Source organism: Mytilus edulis, chromosome 7 (genome assembly GCF_963676685.1).
Source record: "Mytilus edulis chromosome 7, xbMytEdul2.2, whole genome shotgun sequence".
Classification (NCBI taxonomy): domain Eukaryota; kingdom Metazoa; phylum Mollusca; class Bivalvia; order Mytilida; family Mytilidae; genus Mytilus; species Mytilus edulis.
In genome coordinates this window covers 87866409-87887817 of record NC_092350.1, presented here as the reverse complement: position 1 = coordinate 87887817, position 21409 = coordinate 87866409, and the positions used below count along the sequence as shown (strand labels likewise).

The 21409-nt window shown below is 33.6% G+C and overlaps 1 protein-coding gene across 1 annotated transcript; it reads right to left on the bottom strand.

Annotated features, from left to right (window-relative positions):
* Positions 1–5385: 5385 nt before the first annotated feature.
* Positions 5386–20863, bottom strand: LOC139482429 (uncharacterized). Its single transcript, XM_071266324.1, has 5 exons — positions 17273–20863; positions 14731–14830; positions 13548–13700; positions 11852–11997; positions 5386–9803 (listed from the first exon to the last, which is right to left on the bottom strand). Exons 1-5 carry the CDS (start codon positions 17282–17284, stop codon positions 9615–9617), a joined length of 600 nt encoding a protein of 199 aa, XP_071122425.1. The 5' UTR covers positions 17285–20863; the 3' UTR covers positions 5386–9614.
* Positions 20864–21409: the final 546 nt, after the last annotated feature.

Sequence of the window (21409 nt, the reverse complement as noted above, 5' to 3'; positions counted from 1 at the left end):
GGATTTCTATTTAAAAAACATGGACTTTGCCATTGCCTAAAAATGAGGGTACCAATATTGTATCCGCAACTTCTCCTGAACCACTTAATATTATTTGATAAAACTTTCTCAGATTCTTCATGATGTAATGCTATTGAGCACCTCCTATTTTGTTTTTGCTCAAAATAATTTTTGGGTTTTCCCCTGCAAAACCATAGACTTTTCAATTGTCCAAAAAACAATCAATACCCAGGGATTCTTACATAAGGTGTAATTAAGAGTAAAATTCAAATCGGAAAGTCCCTAATCAAATAGCAAAATAATAAGCTAAAACACATTAAATGAATGGATACCACCTGTCATATTCCTGAATTGGTACAGGCATTTTCTTATGTAGAAAATGGTGTGAACTAAACCTGGTTTTATAGCTTGCTTAACCTCCCACTTGTATGACAGTCGCATGAAATTACATTATATTGATAACGATGTGTGATCCCAACTCTAAATAAGTGTAAGGTGACCAGAAGTAATCCTTCTATATATATGTTAGATGACCATTGGTCACCCAAATCTATATACAAATAAGGAGACCACAAGTAATCAAGGTCTATATCGGTGTAATGTGACCAGATTGAATCCAAGTCTATACTTGTGTCTTTATCTAGATACGTGTTAGGTGACAAGAGGTAACCAGGTCTTTATATGTGTATGTTGACCAGAGGTAACCAAGTCTATATATGTGTAAGGTGACCAGAGGTTACCACAGTCTATTTCTATGAACCGTGACCAGAGGTTAACCTAGTATATATCTGATTCTTTAACTAGATCTGTGTAAGGTGACCAGAGGTGACCAAAGTCTATACTTGTGTTAGGTGACCAGAGGTAACCCAAGTCTATACTTGTGTAAGGTTACCTGATGTAACCATAGTCGATATACATGTAAGGTGACCAGGGCTAACTAAGTATATATATGTTAAAGGTGATCTGAGGTAACCCTTGTATATATCTGATTCTATATCTAGATCTGTGTAAGGTGACCAGAGTTAATCCAAGTCTATACTTGTGTTAGGTGTAAATATAGTCTAATCTGTGTAAGGTGACCAGAGGTACCCAGTCTATATATATATATGTTAGGTGACCAGAGGTAACCCCAGTTTATATCCATAAACGGTGACCAGAGGTAACCCTAGTGTATATCTGTGTCTATATCTAGATCTGTGTAAGGTGATCATAGGCAACCCCATTCTATATCAGTGGGTGTGTTTGGATATACGCCTGAGGCGGCCTATGGTTACCCATAGGTACCTATGGTTTGATATTTTATACACAAAATATCAAACCATAGGTACCTATGGGTAACCATAGGCCGCCTCAGGTTTATATCCAAACACACCCAGTGTAAGGTTACCAGATGTAACCCGTCTATATATGTGTTAGGTGACCAGAGGTCAACCAAGTCGATATACATGAAAGGTTACCACATGGAAACTAATGTCTATATCTGGGTTATGTGGCCGGATACACCACAAGTCTATATCTAAAACTGTGTGAGGTGACCAAAGACAACCCCCCAGTCTATTTCTGTTTCAGTGAGAGACCAATAGATTTTTAGGTGGCGGTAGGTTCGGATGAAATTTGAAAAAAGTCGGGACATGATTTTTGAGTTAAAAAAAGGCAGGATGAGCAACTAAGTAAAAAAGGTTTAACTTATTAAAAAGGCAGGACCATTATAGTTTAAATAAAAAAGGCAGGACAAGAAGAAAAGAAGATAGCAACTAAACAAATGCAGGACAAAATGTTTCATCCTAGCACACCCAAACCCACCCCACGGCCCCACCGCCCTGAAAATCAAATGGTAGCTTCCCAAGGTGACAAAAGGAAACCCAAGTTTATATCTGTGTAAGGTGACCACAGGTAACCTAAGTATATATCTGTATTGAGTAACCAGGGTTTATCTTATTTTATATATGTATCACTTAACCAGATTTTGATAAGATGTTTTGATATAAGACCAGACATAACAATATATCGTCTGTTTCTGTGTCAGATGCCCAGATGTTGCCAGTCCCCCCTTTATTGTTAAGTTAAATGGTTGTTTTAAAATAATTTGCTGTTTATATGATGAAATTAAAGAAAATAAATATATAGCTGTGTAAGGTGGCCAGAGGTAACCATAGCCTGTATGTGTTAGTTGACGCTTTGTAATCAATACTTTGAAACATCATTTGGTTATACCTTTCTCGTATGATAAAATGGTTATCGTTTAAAGGGATATACAGACATTGACTGGTTATCTGTTATCTCCAAACACCGATTATTTTTTACATTGCCCTTGCTAATACACCGATATTGACATCGGTTACCTCTGGTCACCTTACGGCAGAATTCTATTTTTAGAACCTTAATATCACTACGCAAATAGCACTTTTTCAGAGGTGACCTGTGGGCACCTTTCAGCGTAACTATTATACACGTGTATAACTATTGGAAATCTATGGACGATGCTCTTTCCATAAATATACTTAACGATTGAATGCTTCTATTTGTAAATGCATTGGATTGTAAAATGCGTATATTTTGTATGAAGCACGCTTCCGTCTATAAAAATGTGCGCACGGTCAACGCTTTTACAACTCTATAGAACTACTAAAAAAAGCATTCAATACTTCTTATTACATTTTTTTGGCTCGGATCATGAAAGTACAATTTCTATCAGGTTCTTTCTTTTATTTATCTGTGCACTTTATTGTGGAAGCCAATAGCCTACATATACATTCATGTGGAAGGTCATGACATCATGAATGTTACATTTCATTTTGAAATGAAGGTTAATTTCAGAATAATTATAAACTAGAGGCTCTAAAGAGCCTGTGTCGCTCACCTTGGTATATGTGAATATTAAACAAAGGAAGCAGATGGATTCATGACAAAATTGTGTTTAGGTGATGGTGATGTGTTTGTACATCTTACTTTACTGAACATTCTTGCTCCTTACAATTATCTCTATCTATAATGATCTTGGCCCAGTAGTTTCAGTGGAAAATGTTAGTAAAAATTTACAAATTTTATGACAATTGTTAAAAATTGACTATAAAGGACAATAACTCCTTAGGGGGTCAACTGACCATTTTTGTCATGTTTGACTTATCTTTAGGTCTTACTTTGCTGTACATTATTGCTGTTTACAGTTTATCTCTATCTATAATAATATTCAAGATTATAACAAAAAACGTCAAAATTTTCTTAAAATTACCAATTATGGGGCAGCAACCCAACAACCGGTTGTCGGATCCATCTGAAAATTTCAGGGCAGATAGATCTTAACATGATAAACAATTTCACTCCGTCAGATTTGCTCTAAATGCTTTGGTTTTTGAGTTATAAGCCAAAAACTGCATTTTACCCCTATGTTCTATTTTTAGCCATGGTGGCCATCTTGGTTGGTTGGCGGGGTCACCGGACACATTTTTTAAACTAGATACCCCAATGATGATTGTGGCCAAGTTTGATTAAATTTGGCTTAGTAGTTTCAGAGGAGAAGATTTTTGTAAAAGTTAACGACGACGGACGCAGGACGACGACGGACGCAGGACGACGACGGACGCCGGACGCCGGACGCAAAGTGATGGGAAAAGCTCACTTGGCCCTTCGGGCCAGGTGAGCTAAAAAAGAAGATTTTGGTGTAATTTCCAATGAGACAACTCTTCACAAGAGACCAAATGACACAGAAATTAACAACTATAGGTCACCGTACGGCCTTCAACCATGAGCAAGCCCATACCGCATAGCCTGTCAGCTATAAAAACACGAGATTGCTGTTTGCTGATCAAATTAACGTATTATAATGAAATACTAGAACACACCCGCGACTTCGCGGGCATTCTATCACATGAATAATTTTAGCGCATATCTGTGTATTATGAACATTCATATTACTATAAATATAAAGTGTATTTGCTTTTTACTTTCAATTCTCAGTTTACTAATCGATCTACGGCGGTCATTGATACATTTCACAGACCCTGTCTATTTAATTAACTCTGTGACCGCCGTGGAAATGATATCAGATAGAAAATACACTTTATTCGTAGTATACTCCCTGGAGGTAACCGTAGCCAGTGCCTATTCCATAACGGTCAACCATCTCGTGATGGCGTCCGTAAAACTTACGAAGAGATGACCTCAACTTCACCACTTGGAACCCTTAATTTAATAGTTTCCTTGTTAGCAGCAACCCTCTATCAAGAAAATCATGATAGGAAACACCAGCCCTGGACTAGCGTACCAACTGGGAGATATATACTCCGTACGCAGGTGCTGCTGGAATGTTGCTACATAGAAATGGAAAGTTCACAATTGGAAAGCTGAAATCATCTCTTTTATCGTAAAGTTTTGTTTTCAACCGACCCTCATTGTTAATTTCTAGATGTAAGTCAAGATATGAGGCAGACTTTACTGTATCTGTTGTATCCTTTATCTCAAGTTCAATGGGATAGATGCGTCCAACATAGTCACCAAATTTTGAATTATTTAGTGAGAGAACATCATCTATATAGCGGAAAGTAAAGTTGAAGGATACAGCTAACTTCTTTTCTTTCTTCTTAATGTGCGGCTGCATGACTATAAGGCGATGTGTGACATCTTTAAATGACCTTTGTGTAACCTTAACCTTCTACATCATGGTCAAATAATAACCTCTTAATAAAGTAATATATAGAGACGTTATGTTTTAGTCATCTAAATAAGTGTTCTCTAGTTGTAGTAAATATTTATCACTTCCTGAAAGTTGACGTTTACGGATTAATAACTCCTACAAGGGTTATCATAGAACCGGGCCCAAATAAAGATTGTAAAGCTTAAAAAGAAAGGTCTCCTCAATTTTCCTTTATATGCAATTGTTTGAGATTTCTGCAAATAACTCGAGTTTCCCACCTATTTTGGGGAAAATAAGGATCTCAGAATTTACTGTTTGTCACTTGCTTAACCACAATATTTTCAATATTTTCTCAGAATCTTTTATAAAGAAAATACCATACCCCTGTCCCCCCCTTAAAGTAAGATGGTCGGTCTTTTAATACATTGTTACTTGGATGGTGAATTGTCTCAATGGCACTCATACCACATCTTCTTTTTATGAAAAAAGGTCAAGGATTAATGACACATGTCAGACTGATGTGAACTAGTGGAGCATCTGTATACCAAATATTAAAGACCATGCCTCATACTTCACGAGATATGGACCTTAGCAATAAAATTAGATGCAACAGTTATACCACCATCGTCAGTAAAACAGTCCTATGTATTGTAGGCGAGACATAAACCATTGTACTATCAACTGAATGGGGACTTTAGTTTAATTCAGTATTAATACCCTGTCAAGTGAAAGAAATACATACATATTAAATAAAATTACACAAATAATATCTTTATTATCGTGGTCTCAAAACAATAAAATAAATGACAATTTATCCTTGCACTAAGGGGAGTTTTTCTTTTAAAAACTCAAAAAAGTCAAAGCATTAACAGAGAAAAATATAAAATATTGCAAAAATGTCTTTCAATACATGAATAAACTTCTAATTTAAAAAAGAAACCAGAAATGATCCCCTAAACATTTTAAAACATTTTTTCATTCAGAGACTGCTTGAGGAGCAATAACATTAACTTACAAATAGAAACTTGACATGAATATTGGTAGATATCAAAACCTAGTGTACAATTGTTTTAGATTTTAATTTTATATATACCAACTGTCAATCTAATTGTCTTATGCTCATCAGGAACAAAACATTCATTAAACCAAAATGTGTGGTTGTTATGATACACAGCTTTAAATAAATTTTTGATAACTGTTCAGACATTTTATTGGGTCTTACAAGTTCAAACTAATATTTGAAACATAACCATGTGTGAAATATAGATAAGGATGGTTTAATATTGGTAAATAGCATTATGCTATCTAATAATTATGCAAAATATAATGTATTAGTTTAAAAAGTTATGTGAAAAAAGTCCAAAATCGAAGAGGTACATATATAATGAATCTGATGAAAAATGAAATTTACATGAAAGTGACATGTCAAAATAAACGGTCAGTGAATATGTTGTGCAAATGAATTAGTTAAATATTCTTAAAACAACTAATAACAAGAGGCTCTCAAGAGCCTGTATCGCTCACCTGTAAATTTTGGCTTAAATCTTTCATCAATGATTATTTTTGAATTTCAATATATTTTTCAATGAGTGCTTAAAATTGCCACATAACAGTTTGTATCTTTCATATTTTCTTCAATTTTAAGCAAAAAACTGCATTTGACCCCTATGTTTTATTTTTAGCCATAGCAGCCATGTTTGTAGAAAGATCAAAATTTGGGATATAATTTATAAACTAGATACTCTAAGGAACATTCATTTAAAGTTTGGAAGCATTTGGCCCAGTAGTTTCAGAGAAGATGATTTTAAAATGTTCACAAATAAGATGAACAAATTGTGTAAAATTGTCTTTAAAGGGCAACAACTCCTTAAGGGGTCAATTGACAATTTTGGTCAAATTACTTTTTTGTAGATTTTACTTTGCTGAACATTTTTGCTGTTACAGTTTATCTTTATCTTCAATAATATTCAAGATAATGACCAAAAACTGCAAAATTTCATTAAAATGACCAATTATTAAAAGTGGCAGCAACCCAACAATGGGTTGTTTGATTATTCTGAAAATTTCAGGGCTGATAGATCTGGACCTATTGAACATTTATACCCATGACAAATTTGCTCTAAATGCTTAAGTTTTTGAGATATAAGCCAAAAACTGCATTTGACCCCTATGTTCTATTTTTAGCCATGGCGGCCATGTTTGTTCATGGATCAAAACTTCGGATACAATTAATTAACTAGATACTCCAAGGAACATTCAATTAAAGTTGGAAGTATTTGGCCCAGTAGTTTCAGAGGAGAAGATCTTTGAAATAGTTTACAACTGACGACCACAGACAACGATGGACCACGACGGACGACGACTGACGCCAAGTGATGGCATAAGCTCACATGGCCCTTTGGGCCAGGAGAGCTAAAATACCTGACAGACAAGGACGATCTGAGTAACCAGTATTAAGGTCATCCATTGATGTTTATGAATAAAAAAGTACCCAATAGGGTGATGTAAGAAAATTGCTATCATGACATTGGCTTAATATTATACCCCTAAATAGACCCCAATACACAAACGAAGCTCCCCTAGACATATTAGTCTAACATTTTATGGCCAAAAACAATAAGTCATCAAACTTTGTTTGGGAGACTAAGATATTAATAAAGAATATCTCCTGATATGTTATACTAGATAAATTACCTAGAAATTAATCATATACAAATAAGAAGCCTTTTAAAATCAACAAAATAAGTTTAAAGGTGTTTTGTTTAAAATGAATACAAAGGCCTTTGTATTTGGTATGAGGAAAAATATGACAATCAAATTTGAAGTTATGGACTGGTAAAAATTTCTCAAGGCATGGGACTGGTGCAAAATTAAAATGAGCTATAATAAAAGTTGAAGTCCCATGGTTATACAGATGAAAAAATGTTGATGTCCCATTCTTTTTTGCAACAAAAAAACTTGGTGTCCCATGTTAATTCATAAAGTATATCAAAGATGTCTTTTGCTCCAGACAGCATACATCATTCAAATAAAACTGACATGTGATGTGATGACAGTGCTGTAAAAATGTGTTGCAAAATTGTTTAAGACAGCCATGTTTAACAGGTTAAGTAACTTCATATTTTGTAAGGATTAATGAAACTCCAAGTTAATTTTAAAAAGTTATAGAAATTTTTAAAGGTAACAATCTGAATTATAAAGTCTGAACTGAAAACTGTAGCTTTTTTTTAATCTATCAATTAAAACATTGATGTCAAGTTTTATTTGAAAAAGTTATAGAAATTCTTTAAGGTGACCATCTGTATTTAGTCTGTATTGAAAATTGTTGCTTTTCTTAACCATTTATTAAAACCTTATAGGTTTGACAGTATTTGACAAAATACTAAATAACTTTGTTATTTGTAAGAACAGTATATAATTAAGATAATAATCAAGTTTATGAAAATGAAAGTTGATTTGACAAAGTTATGGATTTTTTTACAGGTGACCATCTGTATTTAGTCCATACTAATTTTGTTTTAGATTTTTAACTATTTATTAAAACATTATAGGTTTGACAGTAATTAAACAAATATTAAATAACTTTGTTACTTGTAAGAACAGTATATGATAAAGATAACTTTCAAGTTTAATGAAAATCAAAGTTGATTTGACAAAGTTATTGATTTTTTAAAGGTGACCATCTGTATTTAGTCTGTAATGAAAATTTAAGCTTTTTTAGCTATTTATTAAAGCCTTATAGTTTTGACAGTAATTAACCAAATACTAAATAACTTTATAATTTGTAAGAACAGTATATAATTAAGATAACAATCAAATTTTATGAAAGTCAAATTTAATTTGAGAAAGTTATGGAATTTTTTAAAGGTGACCATTTGTGTTTAGTCAGTACTTTTTTTTAGCTTTTTTAACTATTTATTAAAGCATTATAGGTTTGACAGTAATTAAGTTAACCAAATATTAAATAACTTTGTAAATTGTAAGAACAGCATATAAAAAAAATAACTGTAAAGCTTGTTGAAAATCAAAGTTGATTTAAAAAAGTTATAAAAATATTTAAAGGTGACATCTATATTTAGTTGGTACTTTAAGTTAATATTTTTGCTTTTTTAACTATTTATTACAATATTGTAGATTTGACAGTATGTAAGCAAATAACTTTGTAATTTGTAAGAACAGTATCAAGTTTTAAGACGATCAGTGTTGATTTGAAATAGTTATGGAAATTTTTAAAGGTGACCATCTGTATTTAATCCGAACTGAAAATTATAGCTTTTTTTTACCTATTTCTTAAAACATTATAGGTTTGACAGCAATAAACCAAATTCCAAATAACTTCGTAATTTGTAAGAACAGTATATAATATAGAAAAAAGGCAAGTTTTATGACAATTAAAGTTGATTTGACAAAGTTGTGGATATTTTTAAAGGTGACCATCTGTATTTAATCCGAACTGAAAATTGAAGTTTTTTTTTACTATTTCTTAAAACATGATAATAGATTTGACAGCAATAAACCAAATACCAAATTACTTTGACAGTATATAATTGGGATTATAGCTGTCAAGTTAAATGGAATTCCAAACTGATTTGAAAAAGTTATAAAATTAAAAAAAAATTACTATCTGAATTTTGTGCAAACTGAAAATTCAACCAGACAGGAATTTTATTGGGAGAGTTTTCATGATTATCATTTCCTTGCAAAGAAATATGTGGAACTATCCTTAACCTTGTGGCTGTGCAGTCGATTATACATAGTTTACAGTCAGAACTTTTTTTAATTTGATTTAATAAAAGAAAAGTCAATGTCCCATGCAGATCTTAGATGAAAAAAATCTTGGTCCCATTGAAATTTTGCTTTTAAAAAGTCCATGTCCCATGCTAATTTGCACCGGTCCCATGCCTTGAGAAATTTGACCGGTCTCTTTAAACTACATATTATTATTTCTCAAAAACATTGTTTTGTGTCCAATATCTAGAATTTAACCAAAAAATATTAAGCAGACATTTTCAATGTTGCCTCTGCATATTGGGCATTTCCTGCCATGTTCTTGTATCTGTAGTCCACATACCAGACACAGGCTGTGGAAACATGGCTGTATGACGGCATCAATTTCCCGATCAGAACATATGATACATTTTCTCGGCGTATTAGGTAGTTGCATGGTTACCTGTTAAAATAAGATTAAAAATGATGTTAAGTGCCAGTCTATGAAGAATCAGGCAAATAATTCAAAAATTGAAACATGATGAAAAAAAAGTATACTATTTTATAGTAAATAACCTCCTGAGTTAGAAATGTTAAGTCTTTTGTTTGGAAGTGTCTGGTAATAATAATTAAATAAGTTATAAAATTGGTTAGAAGGACAGCAAATAAGTTGAAATTACAGAGTTATTTCCCCTTATCTGTTCATTTCTAATGCATTCAACCAAAATGTATCTTCTATTACCAAAACAGAATACAGAAACACATGTTATTTTTGTGTATAACTACATATGATAAGGTAAATAAAATAAACAGCTGTGCCTAGAGTGCATGATACACCTGTATTGCGCATATAGAAATTGGAAAAGACAGCATTAATAATTTCCTTTAATTCACATTGTTTAAGTCCTGTAACTCCAGAACAACAAATAAATAATAAAAAATCAAAAGGGAGCTTCATTATATCAATCCCAACAGTAATGTAAAGTTTCAAGGAAATCAGGAAATTTAGAAACACTACAGAAAGTGTGAAAAATGGGGAAAATTGCCTGAATTCAAATTGTTAAAAATTCTAATTACTCTGAAACAACACGGCAATTGCTTTTTCTAAATCAAAAGGGAGCTTTCTTCTGTAATTCCTAATGTTGTGTTATTATAATGTGAGGAAATATAAGGTTAAAAGGAATTTGAGCTATAGTCCGATAAAGTCCCATTAATCCAAAACACATAATATGAAATTAAAAAAAAACACAAAGGGAGCTTACATCAATAGACTTTAACAATTCACCAAAGTTTCATGGACATAACCTTCTTTCCAAGTTTGGTACAAATCCAGGATAGTTAAAGAAAGTTATTAAAATTTTAAAAACTTTAACCACAGAGTGAATGTAATTTATCCTGGCAGAAAAACTAAGTCCATTTATAAGTAAAATGCGGATTTTTTTTGTTGTACTAATTTTACTTCTGGATACTATCTTATGATCATAAACAAGCTTCTTTCCAAGTTTGGTACAAATCCAGGATAGTTTAAGAAAGTTCTTAACATTTCAAAAACCTTAACCATAGAGTAAATATTTGTGGCCGCCGCAGCCGCCCCGACGGAATGTAGGATCACAATGTCTTGCTTTTTTGACAAAAGTTGAAGGCTTGGGTGGGTGGGCAGGATCCCAGTCAGAAGTGGAATACCCCATGGAAAAACATTGATTTTGGCCGATTTGATGCCCTTTTTATTGACCCCAAGCCGGAGGGAGGCTGGGGAGTGGGTTTGTTTGTGTTCTATCCCGAAAGTGGTCCATGGGGAGCAAGTTTATATATATAGAGAACACGTTGAGAGAAGAAATACGTTGCTACTGTAGTTTACACAATGTCACTTTACCCAAAAATGGCCGAATTGACGATTTTTCCGATTTTTCGACTTGACGTGGTCCCAAAACCGGAAGTAGGCATTCCGTAGCATTCAACGTCTAATGACGCTTACACTAGACATATGTCTGCATGTTTGGAACCTTAGGGAACCCCTTAATCCCTTTACTTGGGTGTTTCAGTGCAAAAAGTGTACCCCACCCCTCCAAAAATGGCCAATTACGGAAACCTTACAGTTCAATGTCTGAATTTTCGTTCTCCCAGTCACTATATAACACTCAGTGTTATAGATAGATAGCTTAAAGATGTTGGAGAAGTATATCTTGTGACATGGTAACGAAAAAACCCACTTCTGAAACCATCACAAGTCCCGGGAGGCCGATTTCTGAAAATTGCACCTAACCCGTCAAAAGACGGGACCCGCATGGTAGGGGTTAAGTTAATGGAAATTGGTGAAAGCCTTTTTGAGTTATTGTCCACAGTGTGGACAACAAACGGGGATAGACAGATGGACAGACGGACTGATGGATGAACAACGGTATACCATAATATGTTCCGTCTAAGACAGGCCTATAAAAACACCAAGCAACATGCAATGATGCAGAACATACAAACATTGAATTTATTCTTGTGATTGTAACAAATACTTACTGTTGGTGTACCTGCATGAACAAGACTATTAGAGCTTGTCTGAGAAATAGGTGTGGATGTTGCAGGTGAGGTTACATGTGCTGTGAACTGTGGTGCAGAATTCGAAGGAGTGGAACATGTTACTTGGAATTCCAAGTGAACTAGATCTGAATAATTTTAAATAGGCTATATATAAATAAATTTAGAATTTTAGCTTTTGTTACAGTTTTTATAAATTTCACAAAAATGAGTTTTAAAATAACAACTAAATATTATTAAATAGAGAGATACTTTTATTGACTGTATATAGAAAATGTGTTTTAGCCAATTGTACATGATGTAATATATTTTAAACTGGTGATGGACTATTTTTAACACTGTGGTTGATGGATATATGTACCTTAGTGAGAAATCACTGATCTCCTATAAAGGAGGTGAAGATAACATACAGATACAGATACAGTTACTGTAGGCAGGGTAGATGAAAGTAGGTTTTCTGTAAACTGGGAACCAAGATCTGGCAATGATTCCTCAGAATCAGAAGTAATAGAAAAATCTGAAAATGGACATTAATGAAAACCCTCGACGTTTAATCGCAACATAAATGCAGTAATTTAGTTTCATTCTTCTTATCTGATCGAAGTTTTAGACCTTCACCTTTGATCCACAGAGTTGTACATACATTAAAAAACATTTTCTAGTGGAAATAAATATATATGCAATGTATAAAATTTGTAATTATACGTGTGGACATGATGTGTTATGGACATAGGCAAGGATGGACATACTGGTCTTTTAAGGGCGACCATTGGCCCGCCTGCCCTTTAAAATTTAGCAATATATCATTGTCTTAGGCCAGAGTCCCATACTAATGCAACAATTAAATCATTAATTCATTAATGTTAGTAGCATGAAGTAATATTTGGTGAATTACAGATCTCTGTGAAACAGTGTGTTAATAATAACATCATGTTTGTGTGAAAAAGGGGGGTTGTGATACCTTTTTTAGCAATATTTTTCTAAATTATGTGTAAATAAAAGGTGATTCCATATGAAGTTAAAGTCCTTTATGGTCTACATTTCTGCAAAAAAATATTTAAGGGTCAAAACATGCCCATTTTCGGCCAAATTAAACTTATCGGTTTAGACCTGACTTTGTGTCATGTATACTTAGTTAAGATTTCACAAATATCAAAGTATCTGTATGTTTTATTACGAATAATACCATGTTGTTCATCACTGATTATCTGTTTTTAACCTTAATTGCAATTAAAAAATAGTTTGACCATATTTAGAATATCAGTTTTGAGTAAAAATTTTTAGCTGGTTGCTAAGGTAAAATTTGTCCCTAGCAACAACAAAGAAATCATGATAGAATCAAATTTTCTTCTTTATTTCTAGTGATAACACAACTATATTGCATGGAAAAATACATTTTCAAGTTTTCTCAATTTTTTTTGGTGGCCACCTGTTGGTTGATTCTTATAGAGAATTGATGTTAAAATACAATACAATAATGTTATCCCCTAAGTCTATAAACAATGCTAAGGACATTTGTTTATGGTCGTACAAAATAAAGAATTGGATGCTTTTAGTGTTTGTTCATCTTTACAACAACTCCATGCTATAATTAAGCACATTGGAAGCAATTATAACATCCATTTTGAACCTTTTAACCATCTTGATGCAAATTTACAACAAAACTTAAAAATCATACCAAACTGCTTGTTCCATGTTTCACCCTCGTTCAAAATCATGAGGATTGTGTTTGGTGTGAGAGTTGAAAAAAATTCGTCATCTATTTCCACACCATCTTCATTTAGAACAAATGTTATATGGTTGCCCTCTGCAATAGTAAACTTTTCCTTACCTAAAAAGAAATGACTTTATTCATATAAATGTGATTATATTATGTAAATTACAGCAAATGATCCCAATTCCAAAAATTAAACAAATGACATGCTCATTTAATATTTAGTAATTTAATTTTGACAGACTGCTACAGGACCTGTGTTGCTCCTACCAATTTACTTACTTCATGAACAATCTTTATCCTAGATGGATTTTTGATAATTGTTTCATTAGAATTTAAGACAATCTTCATATATATTGTGTCCTTTTTCTTTCTAACAGAGTTGTAAAAAATGGAAGAATGTGTCCATTGGCCACAGATGCCCCCACATGTAAATATATTTGTTTTTGTTTTTTTTATGTTTATAAAGGGGCATAACTAACCAACCAGTAAATTTGACACTCACATATTTGGAACTTTATCTGTGTGTTTATCTGTGTGTTATGATAATGAGTATTGTGTATAAGTTTCATAATATTTGATTGAAGCAAACTTAAGTTAGAGATCGGAAACTTAAAAGTTATAGCTATTTTTATGTTTATAAGTGGGTATAACCCAAGAACGATAGAAGTGGCACTACTTGATCTGTGTATTATGGTAATAAGCATTGTATGTAAGTTTCATAATATTTGGTTGAGGCAAACTACAGAACGTTAGAGATTGGAAACCACAGATTTAGCAATTTTTATGTTAAAAAGGGGCATAACTCAGTAACAGTTAAAGTGACACTCTCCAATTTCGAACCTGATCTGTGTTTAATGGTAATAAGCATTGTGTACTTTTTCACATCAGGACAATAAAAGATTTTGAGTAGGCAGCTATTTTCTAGCTAGGTAGCCTCACTAGTAGGGTAGGGCATTTTTACATTTAGGTATTTTTAATGGACTCAGAGGTTTCACAAAAGAAGAATTCTTTAAAGGAAAATTTGCAACAGATGAGACAGTTGGACAGAGGACAAAGTTGATGGCAATACATCACCCTGGATGTCCAGCTTCTTGTTTTGTTTATTATTACTATTCAAATTCAAACCATAGCAGTATAAACTTACATTTATTGACCATATCTGCAAATGAAGAGGCAAATACACCTTTTCTTATCCTCCTGTCATGCGTAAAAATCTTTAACGGTATTTTTGTCTTCTCTGTGTCCTTAAAAAAATGCAATCAAACTCAGGTATACTTTATGTATGGACTTCTATGTATAGAAACGTGATTTTTGTATGATAATATAGTCTTTAGTCAACTATGAGTATGGATAAATGCGATTCAGAGAAGATCCAAGATCTTTGAAATAGTTTACGACGACGGACAACGGATGACAGACGACGCCAAGTGATGGCATAAGCTCACATGGCCTTTTAGGCTAGGTGAGCTAAAAATGCATTTAAAAAGTTTTTATTACTTTTAAACACAGGGATACAACTTTTCAAGCTTTTTTACTAAGTTGAAAATGAGTTCAAAGTAATTTGATAAAATGCTTAAAAGTATGTAGGCTTCATATTAGAAGTTCTTTATAAAAGGCAAAATTAGAAAAATTAAAATATCTAGCAAATTCTACCTTCAAACACTATTTAAGGGGACGACCATGTTGAGGGCCAGGAGGATTTTGAATAATAAATAACTTGTCCTGAAAAAAGCTGAAAATAACTAGATATCAGTGAGATGGCCATTGGGAGCCATCACTGTGGGCCCGCTGTCAATAACAGACACAATCTTTACCATAGGACATGGGATTCCCAACTGTAAGTGTTTTACCTTGACCTTTGACCTACAAAATTGTTGCTTAATAAACATGTCAAGTACAAACTTATCCTAATGGTTCTCAAGGTATGGAGCGGACAGGATCTTTCCCATAGGTCATGGGGTTCCATAATAAAATCTAAATTTTTGACCTTGACCGTTGACCTACAAATTTGAACAAACATTATGACACAACTCTTGTGTTGGTTAATATACATGTGAAGTATAAACTTTGAAATCATAATGGTTCTCAAGATATGGAGCGGACAGGATCTTTCCCATAGGACATGGGGTTCTATACCAAAACCTAAGTATTTGACCTTGACCTTTGACCTACACAGTTGAACATACATTATGACACACTCTCTGGTATTGGTCAATATACATGTGAAGTATAATTTTGAAATCATAACAGTTCTTGAGATATGGAGCGGACAGGATCTTTCCCATAGGACATGGGGTTCTATACTAAAACCTAAGTTTTTGTCCTTGACCTTTGACCTACAAAGTTGAACATACATTATGACACACCCTCTGGTGTTGGTCAATATACATGTGAAGTATAAACTTTGAAAAAATAACGGTTTTCAAGATATGGAGCGGACAAGATTTTGTTATGGACGGACGGACGGACGGACGGACGGACGGACAGACGGACAGACGGACTGATCACTATAGGGCGACCCGCCTTTGGCGGGGCCCTAATAACTTGAGCCCAATTGTCAGGAAAAAAATAATCTGGCATGACAAGAGGGGAATTAGTTTTAAATGAGGTTGAAAATAAATGGTCGTGTGCACAAAAAATAAACCACCACGCAAAAAGTGAAAATAAAAAACTCATCCCAAAAAATTCTTGAGACCCCCTACCTCCCTCTTACAGTACAACCCAGAGTACAACCTGGAACAAACTCTTAGTATATGGTCAACATCTGCTATAGTCGCATCAAATGGTGACCATTTATTTGAGGGGTCATAAAACCTGGGATGTTGGCCATTTATTGGGGTCATAAACCATGGACTGGTGGTCAAGCTAATCAGTTTCATTATTTTTTATCTATTTATTTAAAAGGTGTGTAAATGTTATCCTGCATCAGTACTTTACCTGTACAGGTGAATTGTTTTTTTTCCCATTGAAGTTGTCTACATGTGTATAAGTTTTGTTTAAAGATTGAAATAGAATTTTTGTATTTCTTCATTTCAAAAGGTTGGAAATCATCTACATGTAAAGGCCACAATGTATTATTATTTATTCTCTTTACATGTGATTCTTTTTTTCTTATTCTGTATTTTTTGGGATGCAAATAAATTCCCTCTCTCAAGCAGTTTCAAGTGTTTATATTGCAGAAAATTCAGTTCAATCTTTATCACAATGCTTAAATGATAAAGAGCTATAATTATTCAGTTTAAGATAATTTTTCCCTTTACAAAAGAATACAAAGTTGAACAACATCTTATTTATTAATAAAATCAAAAAGAAATTTAAATAAAATAAGTTTTGTAAGAAAAAGCAGACAAAATATCTCAAAATAAAGTTGTGACTTTTTTTCCTCTGACTTTTTATCCCTGATTTTTTTGTATGTGACTTTTTTCCTGTGATTTTTTTCCTTACATTCGTTTTTTCCCAATTTCAGTGTATGCTATATAAGAATGGGTACAGTTTTTAATGGCAAAAATGGCACACTCCTACCAAAAAAAATCCCCCCGTGGCCCCCAAAGACAGAAATCATACTACTATATATATATATATATATATTCTCTTGTGCGCCCTCCTTCACAAAACAAAATATTCGGATATTCAATTTATATACATATGTTATTTATTTTGTTATTTTTATAGTAACTAAAATATACCTGATTATACATATCTACTGTAGCGCATTTGATGGAACTCACCAGAGGAATATTCGGTGAAAGGGGAAGGAAACGATCTGTATTGACTGTCCCCAGGTACGATCATCCACATGATCCATATCATAGGGGCCGGTAACATACTGTTTGAAAAAAAAATTACACTGATATGTAATAATATACAATTATGGCCTTCATCAAAAGTTTTAATATCCAAAATTATTAAATCGAGAAAAGGGTTATTTTCCTCGAGGTCCGTAGGACCGAGGGAAAATAATCTTTTTCGAGATTTAATAATTTTGGATATTAACTTTTATAAAGGCCATAACTGTATTATTATACTGAACTGAACGTTAAGTTGTTATTTGAAAGACGTCGTGCAAATTGCCACCAAATGAGTTATTTTGCCTACGCGCTCATTCCCACACAGTTATTTTGCATACGCGCAGTTGCCCGCGGGAAATATGGGGTTATTTTGACAACGTGCATATTCCCTAACAGTTATTCTGCCTATGCGCAGTTACCCGCGGGAAAGAGGGGTTATTTGTGAAGGTTATTTTATTATAGTGGTTACTATAGTAAAGTATAATAATACGTATTATTACATATCAGTGTAAACATTTTTTTTTCAAACAGTATGTTACCGGCCCCTGTGATCCAGACATGTATATATGGCGGCACAGGCACTTGTCTCAGAAAACGAATCCTATATTATGTAGGGTTATTGTATGAATATTGGGGAATTGTCCGGAGTAGAATTTAATATTATTGCACGAGCTTGTGAGTGTACAAGGGACAATATTCCCCAATAATCATGCAATAACCCTCATATTTTTTAGCAATATAATATTTGAAAGTGAAAATTGGTTTAAACTAAGATTCTGTCGTTGATGAAGTCATTTTTGAAGATTTATTGCACTAGTGCAATATTGGAATTTATTGCACGCTAACTTTTGGTTATTTTCTGTGGGAAATATTATATTGCTATGCAATAAAAAAGATATACGTACGCCAATTTAGTTGATTATATTAGGAATCACTGAAAACTGAAGCATGACTGGAGTGGGTCCCTCCATGGGCGGATCTAGTTATTTTTAAAAGGGGGTTCACAACCCAGAGTAAAATGGGGGGGGGGGGAGGTTCCAAACATAATGTCTTAATACAAATGCATTGATCGTACACAAAAGGGGGTTCCAACCCCTGGAACCCTAACCTATTCCGCCACTTCCCATTTAGGTCAGTCAGTGGGCCCCCTCTTATAAAAAGTTCGGGATCCGCCACTTCCTCTCTTAGGTCAGTCAGTGGGCCCCATCTTATAAAAAGTTCGGGATCCGCCACTGCTCTGACTTTTACCTTATATTTTAAGCATTAATTTGGTGTTATTTGGGTCTCAAATCGTAAGAAAAGAAATCTACAGTCTCGACTCTGCTTAAATTTTGTTTCTGACCTTATATAAGCTATTTGAAGATTTCTAAGAAATGAAAAGTGGGTGTTATGGGGCAAAATATTTTACCCTGTATCTAAGGAAAAAAAGGAGTCCGAACATTTGACCAAATCACAAAAACCTCACCTAAGTACATCCTTAAGGTATACAGATTTTTTTCTGAGACAAGTGCCGGTATGTGTACATTGTATGGCATGGGAACAGTTTAACAGTCAATATATATATTCCTGGTATGGCGGACCAAAACAGCTTATTTTCAATACGAAGTTAACAATACGTCATGTCAGTATTTATAGTAAAAAAAATATGGAAAATAAGGGTTGTTATTGGCTTTGAACTAGCTGTCAGTAACTGCGAGTACTCTCAGATCGGTACTAATAGTCTTTTTGTTGTTGGGATGTATAAGTGCTGAGCCACTCTGTTTTTGTTAGATGTATTTCTATCCATCTGATGTGTTAAGCCTTTTTCAACTGATTTTTATAGTTCGTTCCTATATGTTGTACTGTTACACCACTGTCCAAGGTTAGGGGGAGGGTTGGGATCCCGCTAACATGTTTAACCCCGCCACATAATGTATGTATGTGCCTGTCCTAAGTCAGGAGCCTGTAATTCAGTGGTTGTCGTTTGTTGTTGTGTTACATATTTATGTTTTGTTCATTGTGTTACATTTGTCATTTAGGGCCTTTTATAGCTGACTATGCGGTATTGGTTTTGTACCGTACGCGTACGGTGACCTATAATTGGTAATTTCTGTGTCATGTTCTTTCGTTCTTATGTTGTACTGTTTCACCACTGTCCCAGGTTAGGGGGAGGGTTGGGATCCCGCTAACATGTTTAACCCCGCCACATTATGTATGTATGTGCCTGTCCCAAGTCAGGAGCCTGTAATTCAGTGGTTGTCGTTTGTTGCTGTGTTACATGTATTTGTTTTTCGTTCATTTATTTGTACATTAATTTGGCCGTTAGTTTTCTCGTTTGAATTGTTTTACATTTGTTATTTCGGGGCCTTTTATAGCTGACTATGCGGTATGGGCTTTGCTCATTGTTGAAGGCCGTACGGTTACCTATAGTTGTTAATTTCTGTGTCATTTGGTCTCTTGTTTAGAGTTGTCTCATTGGCAATTACACCAAATCTTCTTTTTTATATATATCATAGAGGGAAATTTTTGTTTACTTAATCTGAGAATGGAAATTGGGAATGTGTCAAAGAGACAACAACCTGACTAAAGAACAGAAAACAGCCGAAACACTGATAAAATTTGTCGTCTTTGTACTGTGTATTGCACATACAAAAACATTGCGGTATGGGCTTTGATCATTGTTAAAGGTCGTACGGTGACCTATTATAGTTGTTAATTTCTGTGTCATTTGGTCTCTTGTGAAGAGTTGTCTCATTGGCAATTACACCACATCTTCTTTTTTATATTAACCGAACAATAATTAATCTGCCCCGTCATTTTTTTAGTACTGCACGAGATTTTTTTTCTCACTGAAAACTTCAAAGTAACAATAGTCACAAGAACAGTCATTGGAACTTTATATAGGGGGGAGGGGGTCTATATAGTTCAAATGAATTTGTGGTGTCTCAGAGTTAAAACATCAAAGGATCTTATTTTGCCGCAACTGTGAATTAAAAAAATTAGAACTCGACTGGCTCTCTTCAACGTAAATTTCGTGACACCCTATGTTAATTTATAGTCAAACCTGATTATTTTTTAAAGCGACCATTATACTTTCACAGCTGGGGAAAAAGGGTTGGGTTTTTTATGCACCAAAAACTTAATTCCCCTAACGTGTGTATACTACGGCAGACACGTGTAAAAGCCTTTTTATAGAAGTTTTTTTACAACAATAACTTAAAGATTGATTGATTGATTGATTGTTGTTTGTTTAACGCCACATGAGCACAACAAGGCTATATCGCGGCGAGATTTCATTTAATAAATTGTTTCTTATCTTACCTCCATTTGCTTGAAATAAAATGCCCAAATGTGATGGCGGCCTGGTCCTTCCAAAATCAAAATGAAAATGAACAGGTTAAAATCGTGCCATATTTATCTCGATTTAGCTGAAAACTTTCCCGTTGCTCGCCTTAATTTAAAACAATTTGTTGCTTTATAAAACAATATATCGAAGAAAAAAAGGCAATTTATTATTATTGCATGATATTTTTATTGACTTATAAATTAATCGCGTTATTTAAAACGATTTATTTTTATGGCGATAAAAAACAAATCGGCTAAATGCCTTGTTAGGCATTTTGTCGAAAAAAATAAATCGCAGTAATAAGAAAAAAAAGGCAATTTATTATTATTGCATGATATTTTTATTGACTTATAAATTAATCGTAATTTTTTTTCTCGTTTTGATAATATGTCGCGTTATTTAAAACGATTTATTTTTAAGGCGATAAAAAACAAATCGGCTTAATGCCTTGTTAGGCATTTTGTCGAAAAAAATAAATCGCAGTAATGAGAAATAAAGCATTTTCTCGCTAAAAGTTATATCGCCATCTTGGATTATAAGTATTAAAACGAGGGTAATATACGCTTCCGTACATTCCACACTTTTGGTCCAGTATACGAGAAACTAGACTTATACAACTCTGTATTTGGTTTTGGAATAATAAAATTATCTGAGGATGAAAATCTCGTATTATATTTTTTTATCGTAATACTTGAATAAATAATATCGCG